The 22100-nt window shown below is 45.4% G+C and overlaps 1 protein-coding gene across 1 annotated transcript; it reads left to right on the top strand.

Annotated features, from left to right (window-relative positions):
- The first annotated feature begins 4464 nt into the window (after window positions 1-4464).
- Window positions 4465-16016, top strand: MTNR1B (melatonin receptor 1B). The gene is given in 8 exon segments (XM_032295792.1): window positions 4465-4578; window positions 4580-4621; window positions 4623-4704; window positions 15186-15238; window positions 15240-15316; window positions 15318-15531; window positions 15533-15699; window positions 15701-16016. Coding segments are annotated over 8 exon segments (1065 nt in total).
- Window positions 16017-22100: the final 6084 nt, after the last annotated feature.

Below are 22100 nucleotides of genomic sequence, written 5' to 3'. Positions count from 1 at the left end.
AGCCATGCTGCAAGCCGATTAGCAAAATAAAATTTTGCTTATATTCTTTATATACTTTGTACATTTCATACAGAAGGAATAAAAGCTGTCATATCTTATTTGTTTAGTGACAGGGTTTCACTGTGTTGCCCAGGCTGGAGTGCGATGGCATGATCAATTACATTCAGCCTAGACCTCTAAGGCTCAAGCAACCCTCCTCCCTCAGCCTCCTGTGTAGCTGGGACCACAGGTGCGTGCCACCATGCCTGCTAGTTCTTTTATTTTTTGTACAGACAAGGTCTCACTCTGTTGCCTAGGCTGGTCTTCAACTCCTGGCCTCAAGTGATCCTCCGGCCTCGGCCTCTCAGTGTTGGGATTACAGGTGTTAACCACTGTGCCTGGAACTCATTGCACATTTAATAAATAGATCGCATAATACAGCTGGTCACTCGTCAGCCATCAACCTTGGCAACTCACTTCTGAGTCTGTTCTTATTGCTGCCTCCGTAAGACCCTGGTTCAAAGATGTTTGGGAGGGGTTTCAAGTACTGTCTGGAGTAAAAGGTGATACTGTCGGGATGCACGACGCTGTGCTTCTATGGTCAGATATTGATTTGAGTTTCAACTTGGGACTGGTGTTGACAAAACCAGTTTTGCTCCCATTTTTTAAATCCTAGGATTTTTGAATGCTCTGCAAGCGTTCAAAATGTTGACTTACCTCTTGGAGAAACCATCTAAAATTCTTTGAACTTTGACATCTGTTTTTTCCCCTTTCCCTCTCCAGTTTTTCTTCCTATAAAATTATTAAACCGTTGGCAGGAACTTTTGGTTTTGTCTATTGTACCAATCTTTTTCATTTGTATTTGGGCACAGCAGTGTCTGCGATGCTATAATTTACATTAGTTCACTCGTGGTGTTGTACATTCTCTGGGTTTTGACAAATGTATAATGACATGTATTGCTCATTATAGTATCATACACAACAATTCCTCTGCCTTAAAAATCCTCAGTGCTCAACGTATTCATTTTCCCTCACCCCAAACTCCTGGCAGCCACTAATCTTTTTACTTTAGCCATAATTTTGCCTGTTCCACGATGTCATATAGTTGGAATCCAACAGTATGTAGCCCTCTCACTTTGGCTTCATTTACTTAGTAATATGCATTTAAAGTTCCTCCATGTTGTTCATGGCATGGCTCACGTCTTTTTAATGCAGAATAATATTCTATCATCTGGATGTGCAACTCAGTTTATTCACCTATTGAAGGACATCTTGGTTGCTTCCAAGTTTGGTAATTGTGAGTAAAGCTGTTAGACATCTGTGCGCAGGTTTTTCTATGGACATACATTTTCAACTCATTTGGCTAAGTACCAAGGAAAAAAATTGCTTCATGCTATGGTAAGGGTATGTGCTCTTTTGTAATGCATCTCCAAACTTTCTTCCCAAGTGGCTGTCTCATTTCCCCAACTTTTACGGCATAGCCCAGCCAGCCATGCCAGGATGTAGCATTGACTTCTTTGGTGGGTGAACATCCCAATTCTTTGTGCCTATCTTGAGATATGCTATTATGGACAATCACATTCCAAAGCAACATAGGGCAAATGCTTATGTTTCAGTCTCAGTTAACCAAATGTGTATTAGAGGGTGTGTCTGGATGCAGGCAACTTACACTGTGTCCAACTCACCTATTGCTAGGTTGGCCTCTGAAAGCTGATAAGCACCACAATGTGTTCGCACCTCTAAGACGGGGAAAATGTGGCTGCCTCTTTTTTCCTGAAAAAGCCCAGTGGCTTTCACACTACCTATCCGTCTCTTTCTCCTTTCCCGTTGCTCTCCCGCAGACCTGTTAGTCATCCCTCCTCATTTACTGGGAATTTGCCTCCAGACTCATCGTTCTACTTTACTCTCCCCACCATAATATTCAGTCCTGACTTCAGTTCCTTCGCCTTCTCATCTCTAACATTTTTCTCACCTTCCACCAGAGACCCACTCCCATCATCACCCTCGGAGCCTTCACAGCAACAGAATTTACACCCTTCAGACATCTCGATTTCAAGCAGCTCACCCTTTCAGCACAGCTATGTTTCCTGACTCACTCACCACAATTCTCTGAAGTCACAGGGTCTCCAATCTCTTGACTTTTCCTTTGTCTCACAGCCCATCAGCCCGTTTCCTCATCAACTTAAACACCAGGATCCAGCTTCTCACCAGGCCCTTGAACTTGTTATTTACTCCCACCCAGTAGATGCCAATCCTAACAAATTCACTCTACGTTTTCCATGCTTGTCCTGAGCAGCTCCAAGTTGCAGACTACTGAGCGGGCTCAGGGGCATCATTTGAAGCCATCATCTCAAACTGCAGAGGGTCATTTGTGCTCCTGACACCCGTTACACTTTGCTATTGTTCCCACTTTCTGAAATGCTCCTTCATGCTTTTTTTGGTCTTCAAACCTCCTACACTGTTCCTCGGAATCCTGGCTGATGGGTAGCTTTCTAACTCCGAGAATGCAGAATCTAGGGAGAGCTCTCTCATTTCCTCACACCAGTTTAGAAGCGCATCTGAATTTGCCTCTGGCTTCTGATTCTTTTCTACTACAAGGCCTCTAACAAATATTATTCCTTCCTTGGGTTTTGGATGAGCTTACTTCAAAGGTGAGCTCGTTTCACCTCTCCATTCTTCCTTCCCTTCATCATCCATTCACACCACTGCATCATTCTTTTCCCCCACATTTAAGGGCGGGTCAATGTAATTTATGTAAAATTACATAACAATTTAGAAGTCACTTGATGTTCATTTCTCAATATCCACCCCTCAAACATAACCACTTTAATCTATTTTCTAATAGAAATTAGAAATCAGCCCCTAATCAGGGCAGCACGGTGGCGCACACCATAATCCCAACACTTTGGGAGGCTGAGGTGGGTGAAATGATGAGGTCAGGATTTCGAGACCAGCCTGACCAACATGGTGAAACACTATCTCTACTAAAAATACAAAAAGTTAGCTGGGCCTAGTGGTGTATGCCTGTAATCCCTGCTACTCAGGAGACTGACGCAGGGAATCGCTTGGATCCAGGAGATGAAGGTTGCAGTCAGCCGAGATCGCACCACTGCACTGTAGCCTGAACAACAGAGATACTATCTCAAAAAAAACTCATTAGTCCAGATTTGGGACTTTATGTAATTGAAATATAGTATTGACTTTTTGGTATCTGGCTTCTGCTCCATACAACGTATTTGTGATTGATCCATACTGTCGTGTAGGTCAGTCGCCCTTATTGCTGAGTGGTATTCCATTGCATGGTCGTACCACCATTTGTTTATCCATTCTTCTGATGATGGAAATTGGGTGTTTCCATATTTGAGCTCCTATAAACAAGGCTGCTTTGGACATTCTGGTACACATCTTTGTGAAAATGTACCTTCCTTTTCACTTGGAACTTCAGGTCATAGGATAGGTGTGTATTTTACTTTATTAGAAGCTAACAGACAGGTCTTCATAGTGGCTGTACCATTTTGCGTTCTCATAAAAGCAGTGTAGGAGAGTTCTGGTTAACTTCCTAAACAAATTTAGGAAAATCAGTCATTTTTACTTTAGTGATTCAAGTGGGTGTGAAAAGTGGCCTAAGATTAGCCCGCATTAGAAGTTAGTATCACCAGATCACAACTCATTTTTAATAAAGGGCACTTGAGTTCCTTCTTTCTTGTAATCATGCCTCTTGTCCTCACCCCTCCTAAAACCACATTATAACTCCCAGTATTGGCTATACATCCATTTATGTAAATTTTTGTTGATGAATCTATTAAAGTATTGGCTTTAGAAAGAGGATCCAGTAGAGATATCACCAAGGTGCCACACAATACCCAGAGAGTTCGCAGAAAATAGCTAGGTTTTTCTTTCTCTGCAGCTCCCTGTGATTTAACAATCTACCCTACTTTGTTCTGGGCTTTGTCCCTACATTTTAGGAGTTGCATTCTCTTTCAAGCAGCACCACCCCTATGGGACCTCAAACCTTGCCTTCTTGATAACTGATGGGAGATCCCAGCCATCAGTACCTCCAGTCTGTAAACCTGGGCTGGATGTCCTTGCCTGGACACAGCTTCTCTTGGGGACACTGTGGAGGAAATCGGGGTCTCGGATGTCACTGTGTACTCAGGGAAGACACGTTCCGCAGCCTGAGGTGGGCCAGGCACCTGCTGGGCTCCTGGTGGCAGAGTCAGCTGTGTGGTCCCAGCTGTTCCCGAGTGCATTGCTGAGGGACACACTCCTTTCTGCAACGACTGCACCCCAAGTCGTCCTCCCACTTCTGTATTTTTCTCCATCCCCTGCCCACGCTTAGTTAACTCCTCCAGACCCCTCCCCACTGGCCACCTCCCTTCCACGTGCGAGCTGGGCAGGGAAGGGAACGCTCCCCTCAGTACTGCCGCCGCTCTGCGGCTGTACAGGGCCGCATGGTGGCCAAAGCACAGCGCAGTAGAGTCTGTCATGTCAGAGAACGGCTCTTTTGCCAACTGCTGTGAGGCCAGCGGGTGGGTAATGCACCTGGGCTGGTCGGGGGCAGGCAGTATGCGGCCCTCCGGGACCCCTCGACCTCCCTTCCTGGGTGGCTCCTGCGTCATCCGCGGTGCTCATCGTCACCACCCACCACCGCCGTGGACCTTGTGGGAAACTTCCTGGTGATCCTCTTGGTGCTCAGGAACCGGAACCGCAAGCTCCGGAACGCAGGTGGGCACCACCCCTGGTGCTGGGGTCGGGCCCCTCCCTGTCTTGGTATTATTCCCCAACCCCGCTATCTGCGCTGCCTTTTCCCTCCTTGGTCCGGGCTTACCTTTCCTTTCACGCTAACGTAGTCCCCAAGTTTGACTCTGCACTCAAAAGTTAGGGTGAGTTCTGTCCCTCCGACGTGCGGCTGCCAAGAACGCACTTGGCACAGATGCTACTGTGCCAAGTTTTACTGGCGCGCTTTCGGCCAGGCCCAGGCGCTGTGGGAACCCGCGCTGCTGGATGCCATCGCTACCCTTGTGCCTTTCCAGAGGTGCCCACATCGAGCCACACAAATCCCACCACCTGTGCTTGACACCTAAACTTCCTTCCTTGCCAACCACTCGACATTTAATAGTTGCTTAGAAAATCCTTGCTGAAAAAAATGAATTTATCAATGGAAGCATTCCAGTGGGTTTTGTGTCATCTCCAGGTCATTTGAAAACTCAATTTCAGTTGACAGAGTGTAAATGCAGAAATTACAGGCTCTGCTTGGACTGAACTCAATTGCTTTGAAATATCATGGTCTTTTCTGAAGACTGGGAATTCCGGGGGTTAAGTATGAAAATTAAAGCAATGATTTGGCTAAATCGTGTCCCAATCCTGTAAGTATTTTTTCACATTTCAATCCACTCATTTCAATATTCCCATAGTCAGGTCTTCAAAGAAACAAAATCACAGAAGGGGGGAGTATCTGAACTCTTGCCCTCACAGGTCATGGGACATGCTGACCATTTCAGCCTAGGAAGGAGTTTAGCGACTGGTTCGTTTTGCAGTTTCTCAAGATGGGCCTTAGATGGCCATTTCAGATATTAGAATGAATTAAAATGGAAATATAACAGCAGAAAAAACGATGTGTAGATTAAAAATGCTTTTCTACAGAGTCAGACCATTTTTAGCAAATGGTAACATGTATTTGGTGTGGCCTGTGATTCTAGGATTTGTTTTTTCAGTTTTTATTTTATTTTGAGATGGAGTCTTTCACTTTGTCACCCAGGCTGGAGTGCAGTAGCAAGATCTCAGCTCACTGCAACCTCCATCTCCCAGGTCCAAGAGATTCTCCTGCCTCAGGTTCCCGAGGAGCTGGGATTACAGTGGTGAGCCACCACACCCGGCTAATTTTTAAAAAATGCTTTTGTTAGAAACAGGGTTTCACCATGTTAGCCAGGCTGGTCTTGAACTCCTGACCTCAAGTGATCCACCAGCCTTGGCCTCTCAAAGTGCTGGGATTACAGGCATGAGCCAGCACACCCAGCCAACGCTAGGATTTTTATCTTTAAAAAAAAGAAAAAAGAAAGAACACTCCAATTTTGAGTGTCTGGCCACCATATGGGAAACCTAAGATTATTAAGAAATAAGCTTTCTAACCCAGTCACTTCAGTAGTGGTGGCTAATGTTTTCTGGAATACATTGTTCAAGATATTTGTCCTTTGAAGAAAATCTTGTTAGGGAACGGGCTATGCTTAGCAAACTGCATTTAATACTTTTGACACATTGTCCCTTGTAGCCATCATAAACGTTTTCTGCACAGGGAGGCAGAAGGGAGACAGCTCCTGGCTTTGTGGGGGAGGAAAGGGCCCTCATGGTTCTGCTATTGGCCCCTCCTGTCCCTGACTTGAGTATTTAGAGCAGGTCTGGTAAGCCATGAGTCCCTGCTCTGTAATTCGGATTGCCCACCATGAGAAAGGTTGAGGAAGTAGGAGCTTCCTTTTTTTGTAAAGAGAAAAGCACCCCTCCTCTCCTGCATCCTACAGAGAAGCTGGTCTTTTCTGTGATCCTGGCAAGGTCTACAGAAACATTACCCATTTGGGAGTGTGGCAGGAGAGGGTCATGAGCATGTTTAATTGCTGTTACGTCCTCTATCTTTTCTGCCTCCTGATGTGTCCACTACAGCGCGGCACCAGGGAAAAAAAAATTAACAGTGTATCTAATTGACATCAATTCCTGCCACTGCTGCGGTCTTGCAATTTAACCATTTATGTGACCACTGGCATTATTGGTGATGGTCACATACAATTGTAGTACTGACTTGAACTAAAAGATCTCAGCAGAGTGAGGTTTCAAAAGGTGCTTAAAACTTACAGCTCTTTGGCCAGTTAGCACCTATTCTACTCTTCATCAGGCCTTGTCTTACTGAAGAGTTTGGAAAGGCTTATTCAGACCTTGCTGTACTTAAGTCTGGCTCCTTACATCATTGGTATTTTAAAAATTCTGTGACAATGAACGTACATATGTATTTCCAATAACCAAGATATGTAGCCCATACTGAGGTGACAGCATGTTTCCCAGGAGACAGCAATATCCTTTACTTGCCTATCACAAACCCAGTTCCACTGCGGGGCACAGCTGTATCATCCCTAACAGTGGTGCTCCGATGGCAGGGTGAGTGATTAGATTGTCATTTTTTTTTTTCCAGGAATATCCTATCTGTAGCTTCTGTTGCTGCACGTGGTGGGTTGATTTCGGAGATAGCACTACAGAAAGGGACACAGAAGGGTGGAAGCAAGGTGGGAGGTAGGGTCAGGGCACTGACCCAACTTAAAGGGTAAGGCCCCGTCTGTTCACTCTGCTACATTCTCAGTCTTCCACAGCCCATGGCACTGGGTTGGCACCTCAGTTTTGTCACCAGGATGTGCTTCCAGGGGACTAGCCACACTTTGGACTCAGAATAGTTGAGAACTTTCCCTCCTGGGCTCACCACTGCTGCCCTGAACATTGATCTACACCTCACTCATTTTGATCTCTTGCATTTTTGAGCTCTTTTCTCCGGGAAACTTCCCGTCAGGTTTCCCTACCTGTATTTTACACACACATACATGCACACACAAGACATACAGTCCATTTTAAAACAAAACACTTTGACTTCATGTCCCTCCCTAACTTCCTTCTCTCTCCGCCTTCTCATCCAGACATTTTAATGTGGTTGTGGACATCCACTGGCTCTACCCCATTGCTTCCCATCCTTCCTCAGTCATCTGGACTGTTCTCTGGAAATGTTTCTCTGTGCTGTATGTGACAGATTCACTCCCTCTGTGGGATCTTTCACTCCCTTGGCCTAACGGACTAGTTTGATGTTTTTCTCTTCATTTCCAGGATACCTGTCACCTGAAAGTCATCTTTTGTTCCTCCTACACTCATTTCACACTTCCTAATGATTTTTGCCTTCCACTATTTCTCAATTTCCCCCTTTTCTGCCTCCTTATTCTTATTGTCCTACTTCATGCCTTCATCTCTTGAGCAAATGCCATCCGCAGTGCTTGGGAGCTTTTCCTGCTCCCTCCTCCAGCTGCTGTTACCACTGCCAAGAGGAACTGCCTCCCATTCTCCAGAACAGCGTCCAACTCCAGAGCACAGCTCCCACAGCCATTTGTGGCTGGCCTAGCCCACCTCACTTATAGCTTCAACTCCCTCCTCTCACCAATGCCAAAGTGAGCTGCTGCCACTTCCCAAAGGGGCTATGCTCGTAGATGTACGCTCTCAGCCTCTTCTGCCTAGTCAATAGCTGCTCCTCCTTCAACCCCTTCCCAAACTCTTCTGCAGGGTTGTCCATGTTGATTATTAATTCCGTGAAGGGCATAGTGTCTCCCTTGCTGGACTTCCAGGATACCTGTGCCCTCCCCAGTACAGCATTCCCCTCACTGTACTCTTGTTCTGTGTCTCTTCCCGGTGGACTGTGCACCTGTTAAAGCAGACACTTTTGTTCAATTTCTAACCACAGAGCCACGTACGTAGTAACAGAACACACCTCTGATGAAACAAATCGTAAATGGCCAAGACACTAAGTACTGGGAGAAAATGAATTGATTTTGCTTCACGAACTGGGATAGACCTCAGTTACAGTACTCAGCACTGCATAAGTAATACAGGTTTTCATTAAACTGAATTACTTTGAGAGCTAACAGCCCAAAGTACATCTCACTTTTGCCCTCAAAGGCTTACTATTGGCACCTTCTGCATGAAGGCATGGCTGTTCCGATTTTCCTGTACGGCTTAATTTGCTCAGCAGGTTCCAGTCATGCCACAGTATTCCTCTAGTGATTCCTCTTGGGGAGTTTGCCCTGATGAGATTTGGATGGGGACACAGCCAAAGCACATCTTGAATTCCCGCATGTTGCCAGGAGGACCTGATGGCAGGTAATTGAATCACAGGGGCAAGTCTTACTCACTATAATGGGAACAGTATGAGAAAGTCTGATTTATCTGATGGTTTTAAAAAGAGTTATCCTGCACAAGCTCTCTGACTGCTGCCATCCACTTAAGACACGACTTCCTTCTCCTTGCCTTCCACCATGATTGGAAGGCTTCCCCAACCATGTGGAACACTTTAAGTCCAATTAAGCCTCTTTCAAGTTGCACAGTCTTGGTTATGTCTTTATCAGCAGTGTGAAAATGCACTAATACAGCCCCCTTCTTGGCCTGGCCCGAGGTTGCCACCTTAAACTACCTGTAATATGCAGCCCATCCAAGAGGGCTGAGAGAACTGTCCTCACTGTAACATCTAAGTACTCCCCATTGTCAAAGGTAGGCACAGCAGCACCAGTTATTCCTGGCTCCATAGGCACAGTCACCTTAGTTTTCCAAGCAACAGTCAGAAGCTGTGGTCTGACAATGGATTTTTGTGCTGCAACTGGGTTAGAAAGGCTGTCTGGGAGGTTTACTGAGTGCAAAAATTGCCATTTCTGGGGTGCACTGATGATTGGTAAATATATGAAGTATTTGATATTAAGATTGCCTACGCAAACATGGAGAATTCACTTGGACACACAGGTCTTTGTCCAAGGTCACTCTATGCTGGCAAAGCTGCCCCTTCTCCAAGGCCCCAGTGGTGTGGAGACTTCACGCCAACCTCGTATCCAAAACTGGTAACTGCTTGGGAGCTTCCTGATGGGAATATTCTGCCTATGCGATTACTTTGCTTCCCCAGTTAGATTAGGAAAGTCTGGAATGTGGCCCCTGTTCCTTGCCTCTTCTTTCCACTTGTTGACTGGGACAGCAAATGATGCTTGATAACCAGTGTGGTTCTGGATAAACGCTCTGGAAGGCCTAGAGGGACATGCCTAATAGACCCACAGTCCCTACTCTCCAGGAGTTACAGGATCAAGTGGAGCCCATTCCATCCAGGCTTCTATCCTACCACCAACCACTCATTGACATGCCACTTGGCAACAGATGTCTTGTCATGCTCAGCATGAAATGTTTAGAGTGCCCTTATCAGCCCAAGACCAAACTGGCTTCCCTTGGACTCCTTCCCCAGTGTTTGAGCTGTCCAACTTTGCATTTCAGCTGTAAATACCTTACTGCCTCTTCACTGAGCAAAATTGAGCACTTTATATCCTATAATTACATCTTTAGTTGAAAAAAATCACGAATGCTAATAATCCTAATTCCTTCCATGTAACTCTCAGTATCCCAGGGGTATAACGACTTTGATGTTTGACTGTCTATCTCCAGACAGCTACATTTTGCATTTGGATATCATGTACTGAAAAACAATACTGAAAGCTCCTGTTGGGTCTTACAATTTACAATACTTATTACTGGAGAAGCCGAGGATAGAGAATTGGAAAGCGAAGTCCCAGGTCTTCAGGAGTTTGCCATCTAGAAGCAATACCCCACTTTCTTCATCACCTTCATCTCCCTACTTCTCACACCTTCTCTCATCACAGGGATCAAACATTATGAGCCTCTTAATATGTCAATACAGCTAATATGCAACAATAATAGCTAACATTACTAGGTGCCTATTATATGCCATATTCTAGTCTTAAAGAAAAGGGAAAAAGAGCCCTCCACAGTCTTCTATCAAAGTGATATTTCTTCCCAAGTACCACTCTGTCTCCTTCTCCTGAAGACACAACCGATAGAACAATCTCCAGGGCAAAATTGGAGATCAGGAAATAGTAGTTACTGCTGATGTCACGGCTGACTTCCTAACTGCCAGTTCCGATAAGCACTTTTCTGCCCTTTCTCACTTTTGTAGATGACCAAGCAACTCTACACCCTCTTAATTCCTTTGATGTTTCTTCTCTTGTTTTTCTCCTTTTTCTTTCTCAGTCTTTGTGTTATGGCTATAGGCAATTCCCACAAAATGGGTGTCTGCTTCTTTATAAAACAAATCATGCTATCAACATGAGGGAATTCTTGGGAAAAACAAGAGTCCATTTATGTAAAATACCATCAACTGTAAGACCTATCAATTGTTTTGTTGCTTTTGAGTGTAATAAAATATTCCCCATGAGAATTTCAAAATGATCTTTTGATGGTTATTGAAGAATGTTTTGTAATAAGCATCCATTTAAAATAAGATTCTATGTTCTTTAATGTATTTTAAGTGGTTGAAATAACCCCATATGTATCTGTGTACACTATTGTTTGGTCTTAATTAAATCAGAAATCAACTTAGCTTCTGTACGATTCATCCACACATTCTAAGATTTCCATCAATATGTGACCTTGCAAGCATCTGCTCAAGAGATTTGGGAATCTAATTATGAGCTTACACTAAATACTTTTAGTGCTGGTTTGAAAAATCAAGTTGTCAATAAATTATATGTTCAATTATTTCAAATGCCCATCCTCAGAACATAAGAATATATCCTATTTGGAGATTATTTCTCATGTTTCCCATGCATCTCTTTTGAGGTAAACAGCCATTCTGGGAGGGAGGAGTCCTGTTGCAGAAGCCTTGGTAGTTGTCTGGCCCCTTGGTGAATTGTCCTGCCTGACCAGCCTCATATCCTGCCACAGCTCCAGTCCCAAGTTGACTGAGACTCCCCACTGCTCCCAACACCTTGTTCTGGCCTTCCAGCTCTCACCAGATTGAACAGCTACTGTTTCTCTGCTGTTTCCCTTACAGGTCCATGGGCATCTCAATGGCAGGGGCCATGTTTTTCATCCATCAGTGTGTCCTACTTGAATGTGGTAGGTACTCAAACATATTGCACATTTGAACAGATTGAAGAGTGGAGGAAGACCTCAAGGCAGAGGAAGTTTAGCCCTGTTTGAACAGACAGATCGTTTGTTGACTTCCCCAGAATAACCCTCTTTGCACCCTGTTTTTATTTAATGGTCTTCTCTAAGAGATCATGAAGTTTGTAAGGGGAGGCAGCGTGTCTCCCCTTACATCTGGCAGAGACACATGCAGAACCTAGTATATACTCGGCAAAATTTGCCACACAAATGACTCTGATTCTATCTTAGCTCAATGACTAAGAAGAATTCGCATCTAACCAAATTTTTCTTCTGCACACTGAGGGCAAGAACAGAAGAGAGGCAAGCGATACAGGGAGCTTCAATCTTCCAGCATTCTCCTGACGAATACTAGATAGCTCAGCAGTGGCTGGGCCTTGCCTAGATTGCCAGATCTCCATTAAGTAATAAATTTTCCAGAAAGAGGAAAAGAGGGTGGGACCATGACGGTCGTGTCTGTGAAAGGATGCGCTTTGTGTATGAATCCTGGAAGGGGATTCCATGTTAGTGAACAAAGCCATGTTGTCAAAGCCTCTCTCCATTAACACACCCTATCTGCTGGAAGCAGATGGAAATAAGTCATGCCAGGACTTGTGACATAAATATTCATTATGCACAGGGTGACTGCAGTGCCATGCGCATACTGAGTGATTTCTCACCTGTCTGGGGAAGAAATGGATGGAGAACTGCATCTCCCCTTGACTATCGTCCACATTAGACCTGGCTCCTTACAGATAGGTGAATAAAATTCGTGTTTTGTCTTCCAATTTGGAACTGTGCCAAGAAAGCCTGGAGACAGTGAGATGTCTGGGCAGATCAATCTACAGCACGAAGTGGTTTATTTCAGCCTTTTAGAAACAGCCAGAACAGGGAAGAGTAATTGGATCACTTTCCGCGTGAAGTTGAATGTGTTCTCACTATTTACAAGCTGTTTGCCAGCCTCTGGGGCATTATTAGGGGATAAGCCACATTAACACAGCAGAACTTGTCTCTGCCTTCCCAGAGAAACAGCTGGCAGAGCTGGCACCGGCTTCCAGGCAGCTCTTGACTTTCTCTGCTCAGCTTTCAAGTGCCAAGAGCTTGTATGTCGCTGGGCCAGGTGCCCAGCAGGTCCTGCTGCGACTCATCATCCTGTGCTGGGGATAAATTCTCTTCACAGAACCAACCATGTGAATGTGCAGGGCTGAGGAGATGGCAGGGCTCCAAAAGAAAAGGGAACCCATGAACGAACAGTCACCAAAAAGGAGCTCGGAAACTCGACACTTTCTGGCTAAGTGAATTTGGGCAAGACTCAGATTATCCCAGATTTTTCTGACTTCAGCATAACCCTCCAGATTTCAAAAGGACACTTAATTCTCAGACAAGGGCTCCCGATTCAGCTAAAGCCAAGTTGACAGAGGGAATCCCTCATGTTCTTGGAACCAAGTGAGGTTTGTGTAGGTGAATCAGAGATGCAGATCCAGCAGTGGAGACCGCCAACAGGTTGAGAATTAAATGGACAGTCAGGAAACCCTCCACATCCCAATCAGGTCCTTGTTGCATTGTTTGCCTTGCTGTACCAACTAGAAAGAATATGAGGCCATTTTTAACTCCTGAAGTAAATAAATCTGAATATTAGAGTAGGTACGTTTCCAGCAGTTCAAATCAGTCACGATTCTCCTTCGCCATCCAACCTGCTAGACGATCCTGAGACAGGGAAGCTCACTACCTTACAGGCACTCTAATTGTCCAGACAATCCTTTTATCTGCTTATGTCCTGTCTCCCTGGTTCCCTACCTAGCTGTGGACACAGTATTGTAATTCAGTCTTGAGAACTCCCATGACTCCAGTAGACTTGTGTGGGTTCCCAGTGGGGTTTGACCCCATTCCTGTGAAGCCAAAACAGGCCCTTCATCAAGGCTGCCCGAGGGTCTTTCAGGTTCCTATCCCTACACGGAGCATGCCACAAGGAATCTTTTTTGACACAGGAGGAATGTGGAAAGGCTGTAGGCCACCCTCTCTCCCTACTTTTGTGGGTAAGTCCAGGTATGGCATCTTCTTCACTTGAAGGGCCGACTCAGGTGAACTCCTAGCTGGGTGGCTTCTCAGCCTCCCTTTTTCTGTATCTCCTGGAATTCATCCATAGCCTGGCCTGTTCAATAGCTGTGCTTTGGAGGATTTTTCCATCTGCCTGACCCTCTGAACCCCGAGGCCATCACACCAGCCTCTCTGGCAATGGGACAGACACATGGCAGCAGTGGAGTTTCCATGTCTGTTTTTTGCTGACTTGCCACTTCCTCTTGCACATCTGTCCCAACCACTCTCTGCATTTAGCCACCCTAAGGCTGGAGGCTTCACCATGTGACAAGAGATCCCAAGATTTCAAATATCATGCCCAGTGCACGCTGCATCACTCAGGGACCCTGATGGAAGGCGGGTCTGTTCTGACTATACAGTAGGTATTCAGAAAGTTTAACACTTAGGAAATGAAACAACTGGCATTAGTGATGGAGCTGCTCACACTGAATTTTGTACTGCCTAAACTTTTAGGTTCTCGGTGCTCTACTCAGGGGTTTGAGTTTTACAATGCAAACACTTGAGGAAAAGAGATTGTGTTCCTTCAGAGTAAGCCCTGCTTCCACCCTAGGAATCCAGCTTAGAACATGCCTGAAGCATATTAATTGATGGCTGTATGGTTTCCTGCACTCTGGTTGGCTCAGCTTGGTGACGCTGGATAAGCTCCATTCCAAGGAGATGCTCCATTCAAAGGACAAACACCTCGACAGTCCAGGAAGGCTGTAACTGTGCAGGCAAGCAGGGAGGCCCCTCAGGCTATGAGCTTAGGAATTCCGACAGCCCCTCCTCACCCAACAGGGCTGGGGCTCTGTCCCACTACTCCAACTGTGTCAACGTGGCCGCAAGTCTGGAAGTACTGGCCCCAGACAGGGCACAAAGGGGAATACCAGAAACAGGTGGTTCCCACTCAATACCTTTCTTCTAGTCCAGTGGCAAAGCACAATTCACATTTAGAAAACCCACTTAAAGACACTTAGAAAGTTGTCTGTTAGCCCATGTGGAGAAAATGCACAAGGAGACTGGCAGATGTGCAGGGAGGTGAGGAAATGAGGGAGGGGTTGTAGTGATTAGAAATCCATGTTCCTAACTTCAGACTTTCCTTTTTCGATAGATTTGTTGGGGCTGAAATGATGCAAAGCCCCTGAGCATCTGTCTCACGGAAACAGCATGTGTGAGCACCTGTTAAATCCGCCAGCACTTTGCGTCATTAACTGACAGCTATATTTAGAGGTGGGTATCACTGCCCCCAGTTCACAAAACAAAAATGGGGCTCAGAGCCTAAGTACCTTGCTTCAGTCATACAGCTAGTGAGTGGCCTTGGTTTCCACTCACGTTGCCAGAATAACTCCATGATGGGTTGGATGTTCTATGGAATCGAAGTTGTGGGGTCTCGTGCTGACTGTTGCTGTCTGCTGCTTCAGGTAATTTGTTCTTGCTGAGTCTGGTATTAGCTGACCTGGTGGTGGCCTTGTACCCCTAACCCGCTAATCCTCGTGGCCATGTTCTATGACAGCTGGGCAGTGGGGGAGGAGCACTGCAAGGCCAGCACCTTTGATGGGCCTCAGCGCCATCGGCTCTGTCTTCAAAACCACGGCCATCGCCATTAACCGCTACTGCTACATCTGCCACAGCGTGGCCCGCCACTGAATCTACCGGTGCCGGCACACCCCTGTACACATCTGCCTCATCTGGCTCCTCACTGTGGTGGCCTTGCTGCCCAACTACTTTGTGGGGTCCTTGGAGTATGACCCACCCATCTACTCCTGCATCCTTCATCCAGACAGCCAGCACCAGGTACACTGCAGCAGTGGTGGTCATCCACTTCCTTCTCATCACTGTCGTGTCCTTCTACCTGCGCATCTGGATGCTGGTGCTCCAGGCACACAGGAAAGCCAAGCCAGAGAGCAGGCTGTGCCCGAGACCCAGTGACTTGCGGAACTTTGTTTGCGGTGTTTGTGATCTTTGCCTTCTGCAGGGCCCCACTTGACTGCATCGGCCTCACTGTGGTCATCAACCCTCAAGAAATGGCTCCCCAGATCTCTGAGGGGCTATTTGTCACTAGCTACTTACTGGCTTATTTCAACAGCTATCTGAATGCCATCGTCTATGGGCTCCTGAACCAGAACTTCCACAGGGAGTACAAGAGGATCCTCTCAGCACTTTGGAACCCATGGCACTGCATTCAGAATGCTTCCAAGGGCAGCCAGGCAGAGGGGCTGCAGAGCCCAGCTCCACCCATCACTGGTGTGTAGCATCCGGCCCAGGGACATGCTCTCTAGCCTGGATCTGAGGCACACTAGCTGTAGGACAAACTCATGAAACTGTTTTAGTGCCAACAGATAAACAGCTTTCTTCAGTTCCACAAACACCAACAGTGCTCTCCATGGACCAGGTCTGGCTTGCTGCCTACCCTCTGGGAGGTCACATTCTGTTGCTAAATTTAGTATCAAGTAACATCCATTGGTGCTTTCTTTGTACCAGGCACTGTAGTAAGGGCTTGTTATGCATTGTCTCAATCCTCACAAAAGTCTTGGAAAAAGGTATTATGATCCATTTTACTAGTAAGAAATGGAAATTCAAAAATCTGCAATTACGGCCAGAATTCAGAGCGCTACATGCAGGGCTAGACGTGGAGTTCAAGTCTGTCTGATGACAGCACCCTACTTCTGTCCCCACTCATTCCAGTGTGGGGTGTGCGGCAGGGACAGTGTAGTGGCCTAAGAATTGCATGTCCACGAGGTGCCTGGGGTCCTCAGCTTGCCAGCTGCTTTCCTGAAGAGCCCAGAATTTTATGGAGCCCAGGATCCATCGTGCTGGATCCTCTTTCTGCCCTTGTCATGTGAAGAATCCAGGCTGAGTGCTGTGCTTGGTCACCTAGCCATGTGGGAGCTTGTTAAAATGCAAATTTTCTGGGCTCTGCCAATAAGGTTTTGATGTTGGAAATTTGGGGCGGGTGTAGGCATCTAACACTAGAGGTCCTTGACCTAACTGTTAGGGATGAAAGTGTCATAGTCCTGATGATGGCAATTGTAGTGTGCTCCACCCAGGTAGGCCTCTCCATTCCCCCACTTCATTCAGTTCCAGAGAGGTACAGAAGAGTCCTAAGGATTCTGAGCTTCAGCCACTTTTCCTGGCTCTGGGCAGAGTTTGGGACGACGTGGTCAGACATGTATTGCTCTGTCCCCACCGCTTCCCTTCCCTCCAGGCTTCAACTATAGAGATGTGCTCTGTATTCCAGATTGGGATGAGAAGCAACCATAATAATGCTTTAGTCATGCCAGTCATTTCATGGCCATTCCCAACTTTGTCAGAGTGATGAGACCCCCACCAAGTGACCTACCTAGTAAAGACAGCCACCCAAGATTGTCTTCAATTGCTTCTAAAACTCCTTTATTGAAGAGTTAATAACTTCAGGGTAAAGAGAATCAACTGTTCTAAGCCTGTTGATATCACTACCCAGCTGTTTTCCTACCCACTCAAATCCTCTATGAAAGGAGGCTACCATTATGCACCTGTTTCTTGGAACTACCTTGATCAATTTTGCCAAGGAAATGCTTATACTTTTCCCCCACTGTTTACTTGACTGTCAGCTTCACAGGAATATTAGTAGCCTGTATTCTTTTATCTCTATCATTCCCTCAAGTCCCGCTCAGTCATACCTCTGAACTCTTACCTTGGGGTCTTGGCAAATTCATTAACTCCTTCCTATCAAGGAGTGCTTGGTAATCAACTTAATAGCTATAGAACCTTGATTTAGTCCAATCCCCAAAGCCCCGCTTAAGACTCCAGGCTTAACCTATACAACTTGTCCAGGATCCTAAGTGCTTCCAGTATGCCTATTGTTTGTTAGAGCTCTAGGGAACCCCCTTCTCCCTGGCTTACAAATGTGTTGATAGCTGGTATGTATGAGGAACTTGCCTATCCGGCCAGTTTTCTTTATATAGTTAGATCTGCTGAGGCAAAGCACCAGACTAGCTCTGAAATTTGTTAGAACTGAAAGGTTCCTCACACTTGTTTTGGAGATACATAAGCCAGAACTTGCCTGGGTGCAAAGATGGAGCCGAGTTCTTCTTTGGGTAGACTGTTACTGTGGTATGGAGTAGTGTTCCATGAACATGTGATGAGTAACCTCTCCCTTAGGAATTCTTGCCGATGAAGCTACATCTGCAGTAGCCACCCAAAGAACTTAATCTATTGGCTTGGGTTATGTTAGGCAAGATTGTTCCTGTCTTGGCAGGATAGCATGCAGTCTGCAATAGCTAATATAACTGTGTACATACAATGCCTCAGCTGAAGTCAAACCCCACATGGACAAGATTAGACAACAGGCCACCTGACTACAGCAACTCTCCAGAAGCCCCACAATTACCCAAGTGATTTTCTGGGCTTCTCACAAATGTCCCAGGTCTTCTGATCAGTTTCACAAGACCTCCTGAAATTACAACTTTCCTTTTCTCTAATAAGGCTCATAATTTACCTCATAATTCAGTATAGCACTAAGTCTTGTGCTGAAACTATAGATTAGATGACTAATGTTTTCATTATGCAGGGCAGGAGCCCCAGACCTGGCATGCCAGAGTACCTCTAAGGCTACTGCAAAACAACTTCAATTCTTCTCATGCTGATCATGGTATTCCCATCTGTACCCCCATCAGCAGGAAGCTGACAATCATACCCTCATTCCTTATTGATTTCTGCCTCAGGATTCATAAGTAGGTCGAGGGGATACTGAGACCACCCTCAGTTAACACTAACAAGCCCGGCTTCAGGCAGAATTAGGAGGTACCCAGGCACACTGGTCCTATTTGGACCCTCTCTGCAGTTGCCTATCCAGAGTCACGGAGTATGCCGACCACTTGCTTCCTTCATTGTTCCCACAGATAGGATCTCTGCTGAGACTAGCTTAAGACTTTAGGCTCAAACACTGCTTATTTTTCGGACCTTTGATTTCCAGCAGGATGTCTGGTGCCAATCAATCTGAAAATCCAACCAAGGAACTGACTCAGCCTAAAAATGTTTTCACCTTTTTGCCCCCGACTTTACCTTTTACTTCTAAGGCTAATCACAGCAATTCCTCACACCTCAGACCAACATCCATCCAACCATCCTTGTAGATCCCTTAACGTTATTCCCCAAACCTCTCGAGGTAGATTTGAGGTTTCCAACCACCTCATTTAGTGGCTCTACCATTAAGCTTTCTTGGCTTCAACCTTGGTGCATTGGTATGTTGACTTGCTATCCAACAGGCAATCCATCTTATGTACTATGCTTTAACTCTCTAAGATCTCTAGGAGTAACTAAGTCTTTTTGCTCAGTAAGAGACCTTAACCATTCTCCCCACGGATACCCTTTCATCTTTCTTCAGAGGAGGAAGCTCCTGAAATTGTTCTACTTCATACATTCTTGCCAGTATTTCTTCCCCTTTTAACTTCCACAATAGTTTCCCTTGCAAACTTCTAAACAGCTTCCATCATTCTGATGTTTTCTGAATGCCCAAATCTTAATAGTCCCAGGAACTTGGGGGACAGCAGAGAAGAGAGAGGGGTTTTTCATTTGACCCTATTACAGTAGTGACGAATTGCCCAGTTAGCCATGTGTCATGCTGCGTGCAGCCTGGATTAAATTAACATGTGGCATATGCCTGGTATTAGTTTTCCCTCAAAAATCATCCCTCAGGAGAGATGAAGTCAAATTAAATGAAAGCTTTTTACAAAGACTCCATTTTGGTCTAGTCTCAAATTGTGACTACAAGGTGCCATTTGGGAAAATGCATTAACTGGAAGAGATGTGAATGCTGGTTCAAGACTGCTGTAAGCCTCGACCAAAAAGTGAGCAGTTTCTCACATAACACCGACTCAATAGTTGTTTCTGCGGGTATGCCCAATGTCTCAAATTTTAGATGCTATAAATAGGCCATTTGTAGATTTTTTTTTTTTTTTAGAGCAATAGAAACAAACTGTAAGAAACAAACCCATGACCATTGGGGAAATAGGGATAAAGACTGATACTTGTTTTGTGAAAATAGGTCCTTGTGGTTTGGGTTTCAGTTTCCTGCAGTTGTATCTGATTTAAGTAGTATTTGTTATGACTAAGCATATCAGCTCTGGAAAACTGAGGTGACTCAGCTTCTCACTAGCTACGACAATGCCAATGTTAAAGCTATATATAAATGAGTGCATAATTGGCCAAGACTTAAGTCATGAAGACATTAAAAAATTTATGTGTAACAACAAATCCAATAGGGAGACAGTTTTTCTTTAACCCATAACGTTTGTATATTTAAGGTATGAACATAACATTTACAACTTCAGTGGAAGATGGAAGTGCCTCAAGTTTGGCATTAGATTCAGATAAAGAGGGTACCTTTTTTATACTGAGCCTAGAGCCTTCCTCTGCCCTTTTCTGGTTTCAGGATCTGTTGGCGTCTTCAAATGGATTTCCATAAATTCTTAGAGGGACAAGGAGTACTTTGCAATGGAGGGGAAACTTGTATCCTTTGTTAATAGTGTTGTCGACAGCAGCTGTTGCAAACCTCCTAAATTTTTCAGTACTTTTTTCAGCATATATCCCTGCCTCTGGTTTAAGAATGGGCTTTTATGTGGCTTTGAAGTGATGCCCAACAGTTTAAGAAAATGATGAATCATTTTGTTGTAGTAAAAACTTGGGGCATACTCCCCATCCAACTTGGGAAGGTGAGGTCTCAGACTCCACCGAGAACTTGGAGTGAACTCCCCCTCATGAGTGTGAGGTTTCATCTTAAACTCCATATGTGAGTTAGTGACCCTCAACTACTAGACTTTGAAATACATACTGAAGATTTGACAGACACAGAGCTTAGGCCAGGGCAGGCTACACTGTCAGCTGCCTCTCTGAAAACCAACAGCCCCTCCCATCATAGGCCCAGAAGCCTAGAAATACTGGTCTTCTAGGCCAGATTCAGAGCACCGCCCAGCTGCAGAGTCCTCAGACACTGCTTCCTGCATCCCAGCTGCTCCAGCTCCAGCCATGGTTCAAAGGGTCCCAGGTACAGTTTGCACCACCAATTCACAGGGTATAGCCTTAACCCTTTTAACATTGGTGGCTTCCAAGTACTGTTAAGTGACTAAGAGCTAACGCTTGGAAGCCTCCACCTAGATTTCAAAGGATGTATGGAAATGCCTGGATGTCCAGGCAGAAGCCTGCTGCAGGAACAGTGCCCTCATGAAAAGTATCTACTAGGGCACTGTGGACAGGAAATGTGGGGTTGGAGCCTCCCACCCAAAGTCCCCACTAGGGTACTGCCTAATAGAGTTGTGAAGAGGGCCATCGTCCTCAAGATCCCAGACTGGTAGATCCACATGAAAAGCTTGCACCCTGAGCCTCAAAAAAAATACTCAGCACCATCTCAGAGCAGCTGTAGACACTGAACCCTGTGAAGCCAGAGGGGTGGAGCTGCCTAAGACTTCGGTATCCCATTCCTCACACCAGTGTGCCTTGGATGTGGGACAAGGAGTCAAAGATTTGAGCTTTCAGATTTGACAGCTGCCTTGCTGGGTTTTGGATTTGCATGGGGCCTATAGCCCCATTCTTTTGGTTGCTTTCTCCCTTTTAGAACAGGATTATTTACCTAATACCTATAACCCCATTGTATCTTGAGCATAACTGATTTGTTCTTGACTTTACAGGCTCATAGGTGGAAGGGACTTGCCTTGTCTCAGATGAGACTTTGGACTACGGACTTTTGAGCTAATACTGGAATCAGTTAAGACTCTTGGGGACTTTTGAGAAGGCATGATTGCACTTTGTCATGTAAGCACATGAGATTTTGGAGGAGCCAGGGGCAACATACAGTTTACATCTGTCTTTTTCCAAGTCTTATGTCCCACTATAATCCCTCACGTTGAAGGCAGAACCTAGCAGAAAGTGATTGGATCACGGGGGAAGTTTCTTATGAATAGTTTAGCACCATCCTCCTTGTACCATCCTTTTGATAATGAGTTCTCATAAGATCTGGTCCTCTAAATGTGTACAGCACACCTTGTCCATCTCTCTCGTTCCTGCTCTAACCATGTAAGGTCTGCTCCAACTTTACCTTCTGTGATAATTGAAAGCTTCCTGAGGCATCCCCAAAAGCAGAAGCCACTATATTTCTAACAGAACAGTCTACAGAAGTCAAACTTCTATAAATTACCCAGTTCCACATACTTTATCAGTCTGTTCTCACACTGCTATAAAGCATGTCGTTGAAAGATTGTTACAGGGAAGCTAGGTGTGGTGGTATGCACGTGTAGTTCCAGCTACTTGCTGGACCGAGGTGGGAGGATTATTGCAGCCCAGGAATTTAAGGCTGCAGGGAG

The sequence above is a fragment of the Sapajus apella genome, unplaced genomic scaffold (genome assembly GCF_009761245.1).
Source record: "Sapajus apella isolate SASKATOON/1434 unplaced genomic scaffold, GSC_monkey_1.0 scaffold34, whole genome shotgun sequence".
Taxonomy (NCBI): domain Eukaryota; kingdom Metazoa; phylum Chordata; class Mammalia; order Primates; family Cebidae; genus Sapajus; species Sapajus apella.
This window is presented reverse-complemented; position numbering and strand designations above follow the sequence as displayed.